Here is a 15,077-nt window from a genome sequence, read left to right as displayed (position 1 = left end):
ACAAGAAGCTTAGCAAATCATACTGGGTCATCTCTGTTGGAAGTGTTCAAATTTATCCTTCCTATGTCATGAAATTGTCAAAAGCTTTTAAGGAGCTTTTTCAATGCACCTCAAAACTTGGCAAGTTGTGGGAGTTGGTAAACTGCTAAATGACTCAGCAGAAGTATGGCATTTCAGCTACAAAAATTCCTTTGTTACCATAATAAAGAACAGTCCATGAGGCTTTCTTTGGAGGCATATACAGATTAGCATTGAAAAGTGTTTGTGTGATGTTGTCTTTTAATACCAGATTCATTGCTGTGTTTTTCTAATAGGATAATGTAATGAAAATAAGTTTGTGCCTAAAAAGTAAGACACTAAAACAAAACACGGCAAAACAAAAAGCAAATCAACCTTGAGGCTAATTCAGTTGTACAGTTGTGCCTTTTAGAAATGTGAGCATTTGCTTCCTGTGTTAACTGAGATGTATTCCTGATTTTGTCAGGGGAAAATCAGTTATTAAAAAAAAATAATGCAGTGTCAGAGGGGGAAGGTGTGTTCTTAGAACCTGATGTCTGAGTGGTGGGCTCCATAAACTGTGCCCCCCCAACAGCCCCAGGCATTAATACAGAGGTAGCAGGGAACCTTTTTCCAGGGCTTTTAATGCCTTTAACACAAGGACAGTTTGGCAGCTTGATGGATGTTGTGTGTGTGGTTCACGGTGTAAAGTTTTGCACATTTTAGCCAAGCAGTGTGTGGCCCTGCAAAATACCATATGTGAAGTCTTGATCTAGGTTATAACAGCCAGGTTGCAGAATAAAAACCTTGCCTCAAGTAGCTCAGATTAAGTTTTTTAAAAGAACTTAAATGTGCAGAATGAAGCAGTTACTCTTAAATATTTTTCAAAATTTTTTTTTTGAAAATTTTTCATAATTTTCTGCTTGTCTTGACAAATGCTTGATCCTCTTTCCCTTCTTCCCTGTAACAGTGAGTTTGGTAACAACAGGTGGTGTTCTTCCCTTCAAACTTTTTCAGGCATACTTGGCTGTATTTTCCTGACCTAACCCAACCCTGTTTTGACTCACCACTTCCAAAACTCATCACTGGACTTCTGAATATTTATTCTACTCTCCTGTGTATGATCCAGTCTTTTAATCAAAGAACATGAATAGTAATGTAGAAGTAAATTAGCCTGCTACAGAGGGGCAAACTTCGACCTTTACTACCTTAATTTACTAAACAATTAGGGCAAAACTTGTATGACGTATTTTTTCATTGCATTGAAGTGTTAAGCCTTTACTGTAAACATTGAACTTCATACTAACAGGAATGAGTAAAAATTCTGCAATTCTTTTTTACTTCTTGAACAGAAATATAGTTTGAAAACAGTTAGTTGAACTTCAGCGTTCTGAGCTCTGAACTAGGACTGGATCACAGGCAGCTTCTTGCAAAATATGAAAAATCGAGGTACAAAGTCAATTGCTTTCAAACTCCAGCTTTAGTAGTGGAAGCAGAAGTTCTTCTATTAGCTCCACCAATATTACACATTCAAGTGTATGTGTTGCCTTTCTCCAGTTACGACGTTCAGCAATAATATTTAATTTGGATAGGTAGAAACACAGCCGTAGTCAGGACTTAGGCATGAGGTCTCAGAGGAACAGTTACAGTAAAAGAGGAAGAGTTTGTAATTAAATTCAGTTTTATACAATTATCTAATCAGCTGTAGCATGACTTAGTGTAGAGCACAGCACATAATGAATGTATACCTAGCAGGTTCCTGGGGAGACTTAATGTGCTGTACTGGATTCATTGCTGTGACTGTAGCTCACATAACTGGATATAAATTAGCTGGAGTATTGCTAGCAACATAGCTGCAGCAGTGTGGGGTTGGTGCTGCATTCCCAGTTCAGCTTGGAAAAATAAATAGTTATTTGAGTAATAGAGCCTTGGCTGAGCTCTGTGTGACCAGGATAACAATGCCAGCAGAACTCGTGCTGTCTGCTTGCTCCTCACACGCTGCCATCTTCTTGTGCCTTCAAACAGTGCAATCAGCAATAGGAGTTTCTCTCATGCAGAGTTTTAAAAAATGTTCACAGTAGTGAGTATAACCTTCTCTGACTTCCCAGAATTGTTATACTAACCTGTATGGAGTGAAAAATGGAGATTGTCCTTGTGCTAAATGCAGTTACAATTATTTACAGAGAGGTGTACTGCTGGTGAGCATTCTCTCTTTAATGCTTAACTGGAGTGCTAACTCCAGTAAGAGGAAAATGTTTTGGAAGTTTAACTCTAGTAATAATTGACATGTAAATGGTAATGCCTCTTAAACATTGACTAAGGTACTTCATTTGCATGTTTATTAAGAAATAAGTTTTCTTCTGATCTTAAAAATTTCTTCCTCCTCCTCAATTAATTTCATAAACTTGCTGCTCTGGGTGGAGGCTAATGTGTTAATACAATTTTAAATAAGGATGTTCTATTTCTGTTGCCCTGGAGCCTTTGATCTTGGCAAGGATTGACCGTTCTCTGTAGTAACCCAGCAATGGCTTGCAACCACCCTGTTTTACCTCAGATCAGCACTTGCTGCTCTTGCGAGGAGGACTGAAACACAAAGCAGCTCACAGAACTGTGAGATCTGTGAAGCTCTTCTTTCTGTGGGAGGCAGCTTTTATGAGAAATGTTTCATTTCAACTTACCTTTCATGAATGGAAATGAAATCCTATTTTTCAAGCACAGATCTTCACTGTAGCTTATCAGATATGTCCCATTTGTATGAAGAGGTGTGAATGAAGATGTGAACCATGTAATGCAAAGTTGTTAAATGCATCAGTACATTTTGCTGAGGCTTTAGATCAGTAAGTCACTTGGGTACCTTTGAAATACATACTCATTTTGTTCTTTTCTTTTTGCATCTGGTGAGATCCACAAGAGAGATTCATCTTTGTTTATGAGAAGCCTGAAGTTGAGAAAGAAGCAGACTTAAGAAACAAAAAGCCTTTTTTCTGTCATGTATTAAATTGTATGAATTGCCCCTACAATTACTACTATTTTTTCTTAGCCACAAAATAGTTCACCTCAGTGACTTAAATTTGCTTGAAAGAAACAGAACCAAAAGAAATGAACATACAATAGCAAATCAAATTGGTAAATTTTGGGTTTAAGCAGTTGTTTAACTGTTGCACCATCACTGTGGCAGTGTTTGACAGTGGGCAGTGAGATTGACATGACCGGGATGAAACTACACTCAGAATGCCGAGCAGTCAGCAGGTGAATAGCACCCTCTGCTTGATGGCCAGTTAACACATCTTCTGCTTGCATCTTTATAGAAATGCCACTAGCAAAGGAGACTGTTCAAATGAGTGATTTGGACTGCAGAAAACTTGGAATTGAGAATCAACGGTTAGACCTTGGTAAAAATTCAGTAGACCCTGGTAAACTTGCCACTGCTCTGAATTAGTGATTATACTAAAATAAATAATGTGTTCTGCTATTGTAAAAATGTTAGAGGTAGTTTTTTATATTGCTTGTTGTGACATGCAATGTGGTGATACCTTTATAAAGTTTATTTTATCTTTACTTAAAGTTTTCAAGTATATATACTCTCCAAGTTTCCAAAATTTGATATCTTGGTATACTTCTTAGTATTTCTAGCCTGCCAAAAATAGCATATGCATATAACCAGTTGCATTTGCTTTGCTAAGTCTATAATCTTTTTGGTAATTCTAATTTCTTTTTTGTACAAGGATATCTCTATTTTGCTGATTGGCCCTGTTTCATTTTAGCAATATGATGAGCAAGAAACAAAAAGCACAAGACATTTCATAGATTAATCCTAGCATGTGTTCAAATGGAGGCTTGAGTTCCTACTGATAAATGTTAGAACTGTTCCTTTTCCAGCTGTCCTGTGTTCTCTACATGTTTACTCAGGTAATTATGACAGTGGTGAGGGAATTGCTGCAGATGACCTCTGTTCCTGCTTTGCTGGTGAATGAGTCAGGCGTAGCCCAGGCCTGGAGTACTGATTTGTATCACCAGGGAGTGTGTGACATACTAAACTTGTTTGCAATTAGGTCTTAATCTGCTGTTGTGGAATCTCTTATTGCTCCACTTCCCTGCATTTTAATAGCAGTAAAAGGTATACTGGAGGTACAGAGCTTTGAAAAGCCATGCAAGATACTTTTGCTTGAAATAGTTTGTCTTGTTTTGTATTTTTGCCCATTCCCATGATGACTATTTCACAGTTGTAACTGTGACCATCTGTAGCTTTACTTCTGAGTGTGTGTATTTGTTTGAATCATTGCTTAAAATAAAATGTTGGTGAAATTTGTTATTGGGGAATATAAGATAAATATAAAATACAATATAAATATACAAAAAATAATTTGTTAAACTGTAAGTAATTCTAGGATTCTCATTGCTGCACTTTTCCTCTAGCATTTTAGAAATGTTGTGAACTAAATAATGTTTGTGTTTTTATGATATTATTGTGCAAATTATTTCAAAGCACTCTGTTAGAACTTGTCCATAATGTCAAGTGTAAACCGCTGCTTCATCAGTCTTTCACTTGCTGGCCATGGGCCTAGAAGGGACAAGCAGCTACTTGAGAACTGAATACAGCTGGGTGCTGGACAATGTAAACTTGACTGTTCTCAAAATTAACAGTCTATTTATATAAAAGCCCAAGAAACAAAAAAACCCAAACTGAAACAGTGCCAAAAATCTGTGAGATGTAGCGTTCTATCCAAGTTATGGAAATTCAGTGTAGGTGTCTCTAGCATGGCCCTTACTTGGGCTCTGTACACAGGCTGCAGCAAGGGAGGCTTTCCTATGGGGGGAAAAAGGAAACATGCTGTTTGAACAAGTAATTCAAGCTTGTATTCTTGTTTCTGTCCCCTGGTAGAATGATGAAAATGTGTCACTCCAGGACATCACATTCTCAGTTCCATCAAGTCCAGAACCACAAGAACCTGAGTCAACTTTTAAGGTAAATGACATTGATTGACTCTAAAGAATAAGAGGTACAAACCTGCTTATGTTTAGAAAACACACCCAAAGCTTGTGTGTTACTGAAGTACTGCTTCTTGCTTCTTTCTTTGTTTAAATGCTAACATAGGTGAACCCCACAAAGTCAGTGGCAAGTTTCTTGTTTTAGAACAGGTATTAAAGGCAGAACAAACCCCAACGGATATTCCAAATGGGATCATCTTTTATAGTCACAGACTTGTAACGTTGTGTTTTCTGTGGTGGTAAGGTTTTGTAGCTTTGCTTGGCTCTTATTGTAAAATCATGATATAAAGATCACTAATTCTGTATTTATGGGAGGGAAACAGTGCTTACTGAAGATATAACAAGGTTATAAATACTTCTTGAAGATGAAGAACACTTAAAACCTAATGCCTGTTCTGAGTTCAGTAATTTTTGTTGTTGATAAAGAGGACTGTAGGTAGTGTTTGCTGACTGGGCATGTTCATCTACATATGTCACTTGTTTGCACAACAGATGAATTACTGTTTCAAAAATGCAGCTGATTTACTTACCCTGGAAATTTAGTGGGTCAGCTGAATTTGGCCTCTCTTAAAGAGACTTTTGGTGAAGTTTCTTCACTCTTTATTCTATGTGCCTGCAGCCCCTCTCTCTGTGTGAATAGGAGGAGGAAAGCATGTGCTGTGTCACTCCCAGCCCTCCAGGCATGCCAAATGTCATGTATCCTGGAGAGATGTTGATTTAGATCAGTGCAGTCCTTATAGAAAACCACTGTTCTGTTGCAGATGGATGATCTGCTGAACGAGATCAGGCAGCTTAAAGATGAACTGAAGAAAAAGGATGAAACAATCAACCAATTAGAGCAGCAGCTTGTAAGTATAATCCTAAATGTTTAGCAAAATCCCAGGTGTGCCCTGCAGAGCAGAACTTCAATAGGCAGTACTGATGAAGGCTTTAAGAGAGCTTAGACAGCTAATTTTTTTCCTGCGCTTTCACTATAACAAAGGTAGGTTTGGGTTCCCAGTTGTTCTCCTGGTATCTTTAATTCCATAATCTGGTCATGATTTTGTGTGGCACAAAGCAAGGATGTTTATAATGATGTTGAATGTATTTAATTTCCAAAACAGTTTTGAACACAAAGTTACAGAAACTGCTCAAAAATAACAGTGAGGAAAAGATAAGGCTACATTTAAAGTATTTTAAAAATGAACAAGTATTGGGCCTATCATTCTGCTTAAAGTTTTTGTTAGTTTTTTTTCCTCCCCCTTCTTTCCTCTAATATCCATTAGCTTAATAAAGAATTGCACCATAAAATTTAAAGCTGAGGAAGATAATATTCTAAGTGGATTGTTTTTTTTTTTTTAGGAAACAATGCAAAACAAGTCGAATAGTCAGATTAAATTTTCTAACTAAGGAGAAGTTATGGGGGCACTTTTGTCGTAAATTAGGTTCAGGGAGACACAAGGCCTCAAGCAAAAATTGCGTGTGTCTTTTAAAGTTTTGCTCTTGGTCTGAGTTTGGATTTTGCCATGTGTATCTTTGCATTTGGTTCTGGTAAATTCACCTGCTGTGACAGTTCTTGTAAGGTAGCCCCACATTTTCAAGCCATTTCAAGCCACAACAAGATCCTACAGGCAGGGTAGATGAGATGCCAAGAGGTGCACACCATGTATATTTATCATAGCTGGAGACAGTACTGTGTGACCATAATCTCTAATGAAACATTTAGCATGTGCTTTTGTGGGTGTGTGCGCTAAAACTGAGCTGTGGCCTTCATTCTCTTCCTCTCTGGTTTGGGAACATTCCCTTTAAAACAGAGCTGAAAGATGAAGATCTGGCATTCTGCTGTGCTGTTTAAACTGCAGAATTCCACATCACAGCATACCAAACCAAATTACCTTGTTTGTTAGCATTTTGCAGTAAGTGTTGTTTTTTTGGTACACTTAGTCTCTTAACCATCAGGCTTCAAAGATTCCTCGAAGGAAGTTTCTCCTTTCCTGCTCAGTCATGTACCTGATTACTGGAGTAACCTGTAACTGGTGCAGCAAAAGAACTCTGCTGTAGAGATGGGTAAAACTTGTATTTGTAATGATTGAAAGATGACTTGAAGAACATAGTGCTTCAGAAATTTAAGTGGAACAAAAACTCTTTCCAAAGTCAATATTTATTCTGGATTGCTTCTCAGTATCCTTTGGGAAAAGCAGCAGTTAAATGAATAGTAGTTTTCTACAGTTTAATCATAATGTGCTCTACAGTCAAGTAATGCTTGGTATTTGGACACTGGGCCTTGGCTGTACTTGTCAAGAGGCTTAGCTGGTTAATTTCTAACTAATTCTTGTTTCTTTTTCTCTTTTTGGGGGTGATTAAGGCCACTAGATGTAACTGCCAGAAGGACAGTCAAAAACCTCTGGGGGCAGCGCGCGCGTGTGCCGATAAATTCACACAAACCTCCTGGAGGAGGAGTTCTGTGAGTAAAGTGGGCCCTTCCTGCTTGGGTACCTCCTTCTGCCTTTCATTCCACCCTTCTGTAACCTTGGCTCTCACACAAGTCAGCCGTGTTCAGGAGATTCTGTGCTGTGTGTGAGTAGTGTCCTTCCTGCTGTGCAACCCTTGCGTTCTTTTGCAGCCCTATTATGTAAACAAATATTACATACATTTCTTTAAAAATAAATAATTAAACTTCAGAAGCCTTCTCTTTAAATAATCACCATTTGCAGTATTTAAGTTACAGTCAATCCAAACTGTATATCTAATTGTACTTAAGATATTTTCTTATATCCTGATTTCAAAGTCATAGGTGTCTCTTTGGGTTTTTTCCTGGTCAAACTTTCATTGTTGATGTTCTCATATTTGTTGAGGAAAAGCAACAGTATATTCTAAATTTCGGTGCATAAGTGTAAAAGCAAAAGTTAATATTGTTTAATGTTTCTTCTTATTATTTTTTTATAATTTATTTTAATAACTTGACTCATTTAAAAAAATTATTGTGTGAAAATCACTTTGACAAAAGACATCTTCATTCCCATATGTTGTTGCATGGATCACATTTGTTTCCACTATGTAAAATTCACATTCTTCATGGAACACCAATAGAATACTTAAGATGGGGGAGGGAAAACATATTTGATATTATATATTAAGAAGAAATTACCTTTGAATGCTAAACAAGGCTTTTGTTAGTCACCAGCAAATAGCGTTTGGATTTTGAATCTACTGCTCTAGCTAGAAACCCTAGGAGATTTTATTAAAAGGTTAAAAATGGGTTTTAGTTTTTTTGTTTCTTTGTTTTTATCCTACCTGATGTTACTTGAGTAAGCTTGTAGTAAAGAAAAATGACCCCTGTTATCCTTCTAAAATCGCTCTTTTAAATATATAGCACTAGGGCAGAAACACCACCGTGCTGTGTGTTCACCAGTTACTGGCAAACAGCCTTATCCCTGTTTTCCAACCTCCTTCTTTCTGTCTGATAAAGAACCCAGTGTCAAAAGATAATAACCTAAAGTAGCTTTTGGTTTGCTTTGACACCTCTGCTCCCCCATGTACATGTAATGTCTTTGTTCATCTCGTTTGTTTCTTCTCCTTTTGCTTTGAAGCTTCTGAGCCCTTGCATTGTTTCTTTTTCCCAAGTTTTAATTTCATGTGTGTGTTGTTCATTTGATGTCTTTGTGCATTGATCCTGTTTCCAGGTTAGTGGCTGTTGTTTCCATGTTCCTTTTTTTCTAGCTCACTTTTCAAATGGCTTCAGAAACAGTCTAATAATCATGGGAAGTTAGTTGCTAACTACACAAGTTTTAGTTTGTGCAACTTGTGGTGTGAATTGACAAGACAAAGATATTGGAGAAGATGGGAAATTTGCATTGTTGTCTCGAGCACAAGGAGTCACTCAGCACAATTGTCTGTTTTGGTCAGGTTGGCCCATATATTTCTTCTAAGTTACATTGCAGTTTTGTTAAAAAGACATTTTATTGTCAGGAGGAAGTTTGGGTTAAAAAGGACAGTATCTGTAAGAAGAGATGAAGGAACCTCTGCTGTATTCATGGTTGGGTGTGTGGATATATGTGTATGATACACACATTTCTGGACATATGGTCACTACATGCACAATGTAAACATCTCAGTATGTTCATCCACGTGCAAAGTTTCTCATGAAGTTAATAAAGGACTTAGGAAAATTCATGAAATATTGACAAATATTGAAACTATGCTGCTTTTCAGGAGCTTTTGATAGCTCGAAAGTTTGGAGCAGAATGTTTTGGGGTCTTTTCAATGTCTTCACGTGCGTATTTGTAGGTTACAGGCTTTCTGTCAGCCAACAGAAACAGGAACTCCTTAATGTGGGATTTCTTCAAGTAGGACAATGGTCTGGCTGTTACAGCCAAATTTCAGTTCTAGTGGTCAGACCCCAGCTTTCTGGCTTAATGCTCCCTCTGCTAACATGCATTTGGATGATTCTTTGCATGGCTTAATAGAAGTATAAATGTATGAAATAATTTTTGATCAGGAACCTAATAACAGAAAACGTCTCTTGCAATAGAAAGGAGACACAGTCAGCTCTTATTTTCTTGAGGTAAGAGTACAATAAATAGAAGGAGACACCTAAGTAAAACGTATTCTCACTACTCAAAAAAATCCCAAAAACCCTCTTGAAGAAGCTGTTTTGCTTTATTAACATTCTTGTTCAGTTTAACTTAATGGTCTTGACCTAAGAATGTAGACTGAGAGAAATCAGGTTTATTGGTCCTAAATGTGATATAAATCCTAAAATGTTGTTAATGTTTATGAAATTATCAGGTTTTATATAGAGTAGCTGGTTTTTTTTTAAAAACCAAACTGTAATTGAAGTCTTGGCAAGGACAGAACGGCTCCTTTGAGACAGATAAACTTTTTGCTTCTTTCAGCTTGGTAACGGTTTTCAATTTTGATGAATATTTAACTATTTCATTTTTTCCTATTTGTGTTGACCTGCCAGTCATTTTAAATGATGGTGGATATGAGGCAGGTGCTTCAGGTATCAAAATTTTCAAGACTAATGTGACTGTTTATAAATTCTACATATTCTATACAAATCAGAACTGATACAATGTGTTTATTCCTCAGGAGTAAGTACCAGTCTGGGAACACAGTGATTTAGTGTTCCAAGGAATACTTTAAATGCTTACTGAAATGTGCCTAACAAACATTGTTAATGTAGTGTGTCATAAAGAATAGATGCGAGAATAAACTAGGGAACAGTGAGAGTGGAAATCAGCTGTTTCAGTTGGGAATTTAAGACCATATGAATTGCAGCAATTTGTTGCTATTCAGCTGGCCATTTTAACTGGCTGCTATTTCTGATTATTTCATGGTTCTGCCACTAAAGTGGGTATCATTAAACGTAGTCTTTTTTAAAAATCATGTTCACGTAGTTTCTTTGTTATGAAATATTTCTAGAAAATGGCCCATTCTGATGTGATTATAAACTTGTCTGGTGGTGTTCTCTTCAGGGACCACAGTTTTTCGAAGTACTTTCAGGGGTTTTTTTCTATTTAAAGGTAAATATGTACATAAGTGGAAGCTATGTAACTTTAGGTTAATCCTTGAAACTTAGTACTCCCGTAATAAAAACTAGGGGCTGAAAAGAAATGTTTTGGCAATTGGGCTTCTTAAAAAATGATAGGTAGCTACCTATTGCCTGTCTACTGTGTCTGTGACATGGTATTTCTTGTAAGCGTCCTGGCAGCATGCTCAAAGCTTAGGTAACTTCTTACTGTTTGTGTTCCATTCTTGGTTAACTATCCTTGGGATGAAGGCTTGTACAAGTATTTGCTGGCAGGGTAGACCATGACATTTCTAAAAGGATCTCTTACAGATCTCCCATACAGAATTTATTCCAGTTAGTGTGTCTTAGGATTTTACTATCATGGAAGAAAATAAGCAAACCCTGGAAGAAGATAAAAATTACCTGAAGAAATTAACGTTAATGGACAGCTTACAAGGAAGAAAAATGTGAGCATCTATTGCCACACTTCTCTTGCAGGCTTTGCAGCATTCTTTCTGTAATAGCAAATACTGATATTTTTAGGACTTGGAGGATTAGAAGTCAAGTTTTTTTGATAAATCATTTGGTTTCTTGGGCTGGAAAGGTTGTTTGCAGATGCTGAGAAGTAAATGACAAGCAAACAAACTACAAAGCCCTGAATTTGGTCCAAGATACCTGCAGAAGATTCTGGCCTGTGAGGACCAGTTCTTCTGAGTTCCTGGTTGCTCTTCCTGCAAGAGTAGATAGAGTGTGCAGTAAAAGCTGGGTATTCCCCCTTGGTAACAGCTCCCAGTGATGAGAATGAGCTTTGCTGCCTAAATGTGTGTTCAAGTTCATTCTTGTCTCTGGTAGAATAACAGAACCTGTCAGTTTGCATGGGAACATGCATGGTCTTGTTCTTTGCTCCATCTTCTCTGCTTTTGCACTGAGATATTCTTTGCCTCCCTTTTGAATTTTGTTCCAGTTTGTCATTCCAAAGCCTTTCATGTCAATTGTTTTGATGAACCTTTGTCATCCTTTCTGTCTGTCTTTGAGTGCTGTTGTCCTTTTGGTTTTAGTATCTTCTTCCACCTTAGCCTTAAACATCCTGTCTGTGTCAGCTCCACAACTCTTAAACTTGCAGGTTTTGAGGTCCAGTCACTGTATCAGTGTTCACCTTCATATCCAGCCTTGGTTTCTCTCATTGTGCAATGGTCTGCTGTTTGCTTCATGTTCTTATACACGTTCTTGGTGAAACAAAACCATAGCTGGACCAGGTGGTCATGTTGTGCACGTGTCTCTTGTGCTGGGACTGTGCATGACATGTAGGGACTACACAGAGGAGAGGTCTTTGAACCCTTCACAAACAATTCTTGTTGGTTTAGTGTAAACCAGCACATAAAACTGTGTTGGTGGTGTTTTTTATCTGAATACTTTCAGAAGGACTATTGCATGTCAGAACTGCTCATTCATGGTTTCTTTCTGGGTGCTAGGCCAGGAGACTGCTGCAGAAACATTTTGTTTGCCTTAATATTGAAGTCTGTCCTTCTGGGTTTGTTCATGATGTGGAGCTCTGAGTGTGTATGAAACAGCTGGCAGTGCTTGGTGAGAGGCAGCAAAAATCCTCTCTTCATTGAAGTGCTCAGAGGCTTCAGTTGAACGGATTAAAAAAAGGATATTTGCTGTATTTGTTTCTGCAGCAGAAAAGACTTTTTAAAGCAGTAGCAGTTTTGCATGTTGGTGTATCCTTGAGAAAAGAGCTGGAATATCTGGCTGTTGGGCTAAAATTACTGTGCAGCAGTAGCTTAGAAATATTTTGCTTCTCCTTTTCTGGCAGAAGCAATTGCTTTTGTTCATGTGATTTCTTATTCTAAGGTTGAGGTCTGCTCATAACTAACAATGGAAAAGTCTGGCCTTAGGCTTCATAGCAGCATTTAAAAGAAGAAACGACCAACAGATTTTCCCAGTGCAGTTAGTCAGAACTTCATAAAGCATTTAGTACAACATAAAGCAATAGTACAATTCATCAGGATCTTTGAAGAACATTTGTCTTTCTGGTTTGTAGGCTGCTTTATCTCAGCTGCTCTTATTTTTCCACTCCTGAATCTTATGTTGATTTAAAATTCTCATTCCCTTCTCTTTGGGGATGCCTTTGCTGTTTCACAAATCCAGTATCTGAAAATAAGAGGAATGGGATTTAAGAGTAGTGGCTAGATGCACATAATAGCTGTGGGGAGGGACTGTTCCAACTGCTGTCTAATTTTAAAGTCTAAGTGGAAAAAGTTGCTTCAGAACCCAGAAGAATCTCATCAAATGTTTTTTGTTTGGGTTTGGTTTTTTTAATAGAAGTTGAGGTAAGTCATGTTCTCGTCTTTCAATTCTAGCATTCCTTGCTTGAGACTTTTACAGACATTGTAATAAGTAAGTGGTGATTCAGGTTTTTCTTGTTTCTTACTTTTAGTAGGAGACTGCCACTTTATCTGTGTATTTTGAGTACATACCATCATCTGAGGAGATGTGTTTATTGGTGTGTTTCTTTTTTCCTCCTCTTTGGATTTCTTGGGAACCTCAGTACACATTTCACTAATAGGAGATGAATATGAGTTGTTGATTAAAGGAGAAAGCTTAGTAAATTTGCTGGAATTTTGTACAATAAATACTATTAAAAGAAAATTAATCTTTTCATAAGCCAGGCATATTTGCAGATACTTAAATCATAATGTGCTATATCAATGGGATTGGTACATCCTTTATAATTTGTATAATCAGTGTAAGTCATAACACTCATCTTAATAAATTCCCAGTGCTGTATCTCCTGATCCTTACTTTTTCAATTGATGTTGATTTTAATTACCTTATTGATGTACAATTAAACAATTCTTGTTTGTTTTTTTTTTATTATTAATTTATTTATTTATTACAAAAAAACCCCCTGACATTTATTTGACGCTTACTTATATGGAGCAATGTCAACTGCAGCATTTGGGAGAAGGGGGTTAAAATATGCCTGGAGACCAGTTCACTTCAGCAGGCAAAAGATTCAAGGAAATTATTGCACTTTCTTCATTTGCTTCTCCAGTCAGAGCAACGAGAAACTAGTATGAAGAATTATTGAGAAGACTGTACTTAGTGCTGTGCTTTGAAGTGCTAATATGGATGCTTAAAAATTTCTGGAACGTGTCAAGACATGCAAATATTTCATTGCCTTTACAATAGTGTCTTTACTGTTAGCTAGCTCAGATGGCTTGTGCTTGTCTTAATCTCTCTTTTCAGAGAGTAAAAGGGAGAGGATATTAAATTTTCACCTCCCTTCTTAATGTGTTAAAAATTTCAAAGAAGTCTGGAAAAAGCCCATTGCCAACTCAGATAAGTCTGCAAAATCAGACTTGTGCCTGGTAATAATGCGCTTTTTACTACGTGCAGATTCAGATATGTTTAGAGAAGGGAGAGAGTTTTTCTTGGTGTTTTGCTACCTGGATTCAATTTTGGATGAAATATGAGGAAATCTGGAAAATGTAGTGTTCTTTTGTACCATGCTATGAAAATCCAAAGCTTTTGATAATTTTCTCATCAGTCATTGGTTGATGGATTAATCGTGTTCCCAGGAATATTTATGTATTTAATACCTATTCAGTTGATGCAGCATGTTATATTATTTTGTCCCATTGCTTGACTGAAGCTAGTACTGTTCCAGTTCTTCCATTCAACAGTCTAAAAATTGTGATCTTAATGACTACTGATGAAGGACTGTAAGAACACATTAGGTAATCAATATCTCCATCTAGAGATAATCAGACTGAAGAACTTGTTTCATTTTTTCCCTTAAAACAATTATTGCAGCAAAATCTATCTCAGCTGCTGAAGACAGTAAAGCAGCCTTGTCAGGCTTTTTTCTTTATTTCCTGTTCTAGATTAAGAGTGTTCTGACTAGCAAATTCAAAGACTTGGTTAAATCCTTGTGTTAAGTTTCATTTTAGCAGTACTGAAACCTGGAATAGTGGTGGATAAAATCTCATTAGATTAGGATAACTGGAAGATCAGGGAAGTGTTTAAAACTCTCCTAAGACAAACACAGAATATTTATTTCTAGAAATAATGTGATGTTTAACATTGTTTTACAAGAAGCATGGAAATCAAATACTTTATTATTTGTCCAGCCCTGGCAGTATGATCTGCAGCAGAGAATCTGGAGAGGAGGGGCAAGCTGGGTTCCTGTTTTCTGTCAGGCAGGTGTTGTTCAGATACCTTCAGCCTACTGGCTGACAGAGTAGCCACAATTAGTTGCTGTTGGTCAGGAGGAGTGGGGCAGTCATTATTGTAGTATCAGTGTTCCTAGACTTAGAAAAGCACTTTTCAGCTGCTTAGATGGCAAAAGGATTGTAAATACTTAAGCCTCTCCTGCTGAAATAGGAAGTCAAGATTGTGTTTTTTAAGAGGGAAGTTGCAGCTTGGATTTGCAAAGGTAAGGGTGTGGGGAAAAGGATAAGCAGTAAGAAAATTACTTTTTCTTGTTTTGAGAACACAGCAACCACAATGTGTCACCCTTGTGGTGATCTGAGAGCTCTGACAGGCAAACCCTGCACAGCATGGATCTGCACAGTTCCCTGATCCTTTCATG

The 15,077-nt window shown here is 37.3% G+C and overlaps 1 protein-coding gene across 8 annotated transcripts in view; it reads left to right on the top strand.

Moving 5' to 3' along the window:
* Window positions 1-15,077, top strand: part of CCSER2 (coiled-coil serine rich protein 2) — a 61,731-nt gene that overhangs the window by 32,559 nt on the left and 14,095 nt on the right. For all 8 annotated transcript variants that reach the window (XM_048310533.1, XM_048310535.1, XM_048310532.1 and 5 more), the window contains 3 exons: window positions 4,880-4,963; window positions 5,748-5,834; window positions 7,331-7,429. In XM_048310533.1, coding sequence (XP_048166490.1) covers window positions 4,880-4,963; window positions 5,748-5,834; window positions 7,331-7,429 — 270 coding nt within the window. The remainder of the gene's footprint in view (window positions 1-4,879; window positions 4,964-5,747; window positions 5,835-7,330; window positions 7,430-15,077) is intronic.

The sequence above is a fragment of the Corvus hawaiiensis genome, chromosome 8, assembly GCF_020740725.1.
Source record: "Corvus hawaiiensis isolate bCorHaw1 chromosome 8, bCorHaw1.pri.cur, whole genome shotgun sequence".
Classification (NCBI taxonomy): Eukaryota; Metazoa; Chordata; class Aves; order Passeriformes; family Corvidae; genus Corvus; species Corvus hawaiiensis.
Note: the sequence above shows the minus strand (reverse complement) of the source record. Positions and strands in the feature narration are given on the sequence as shown.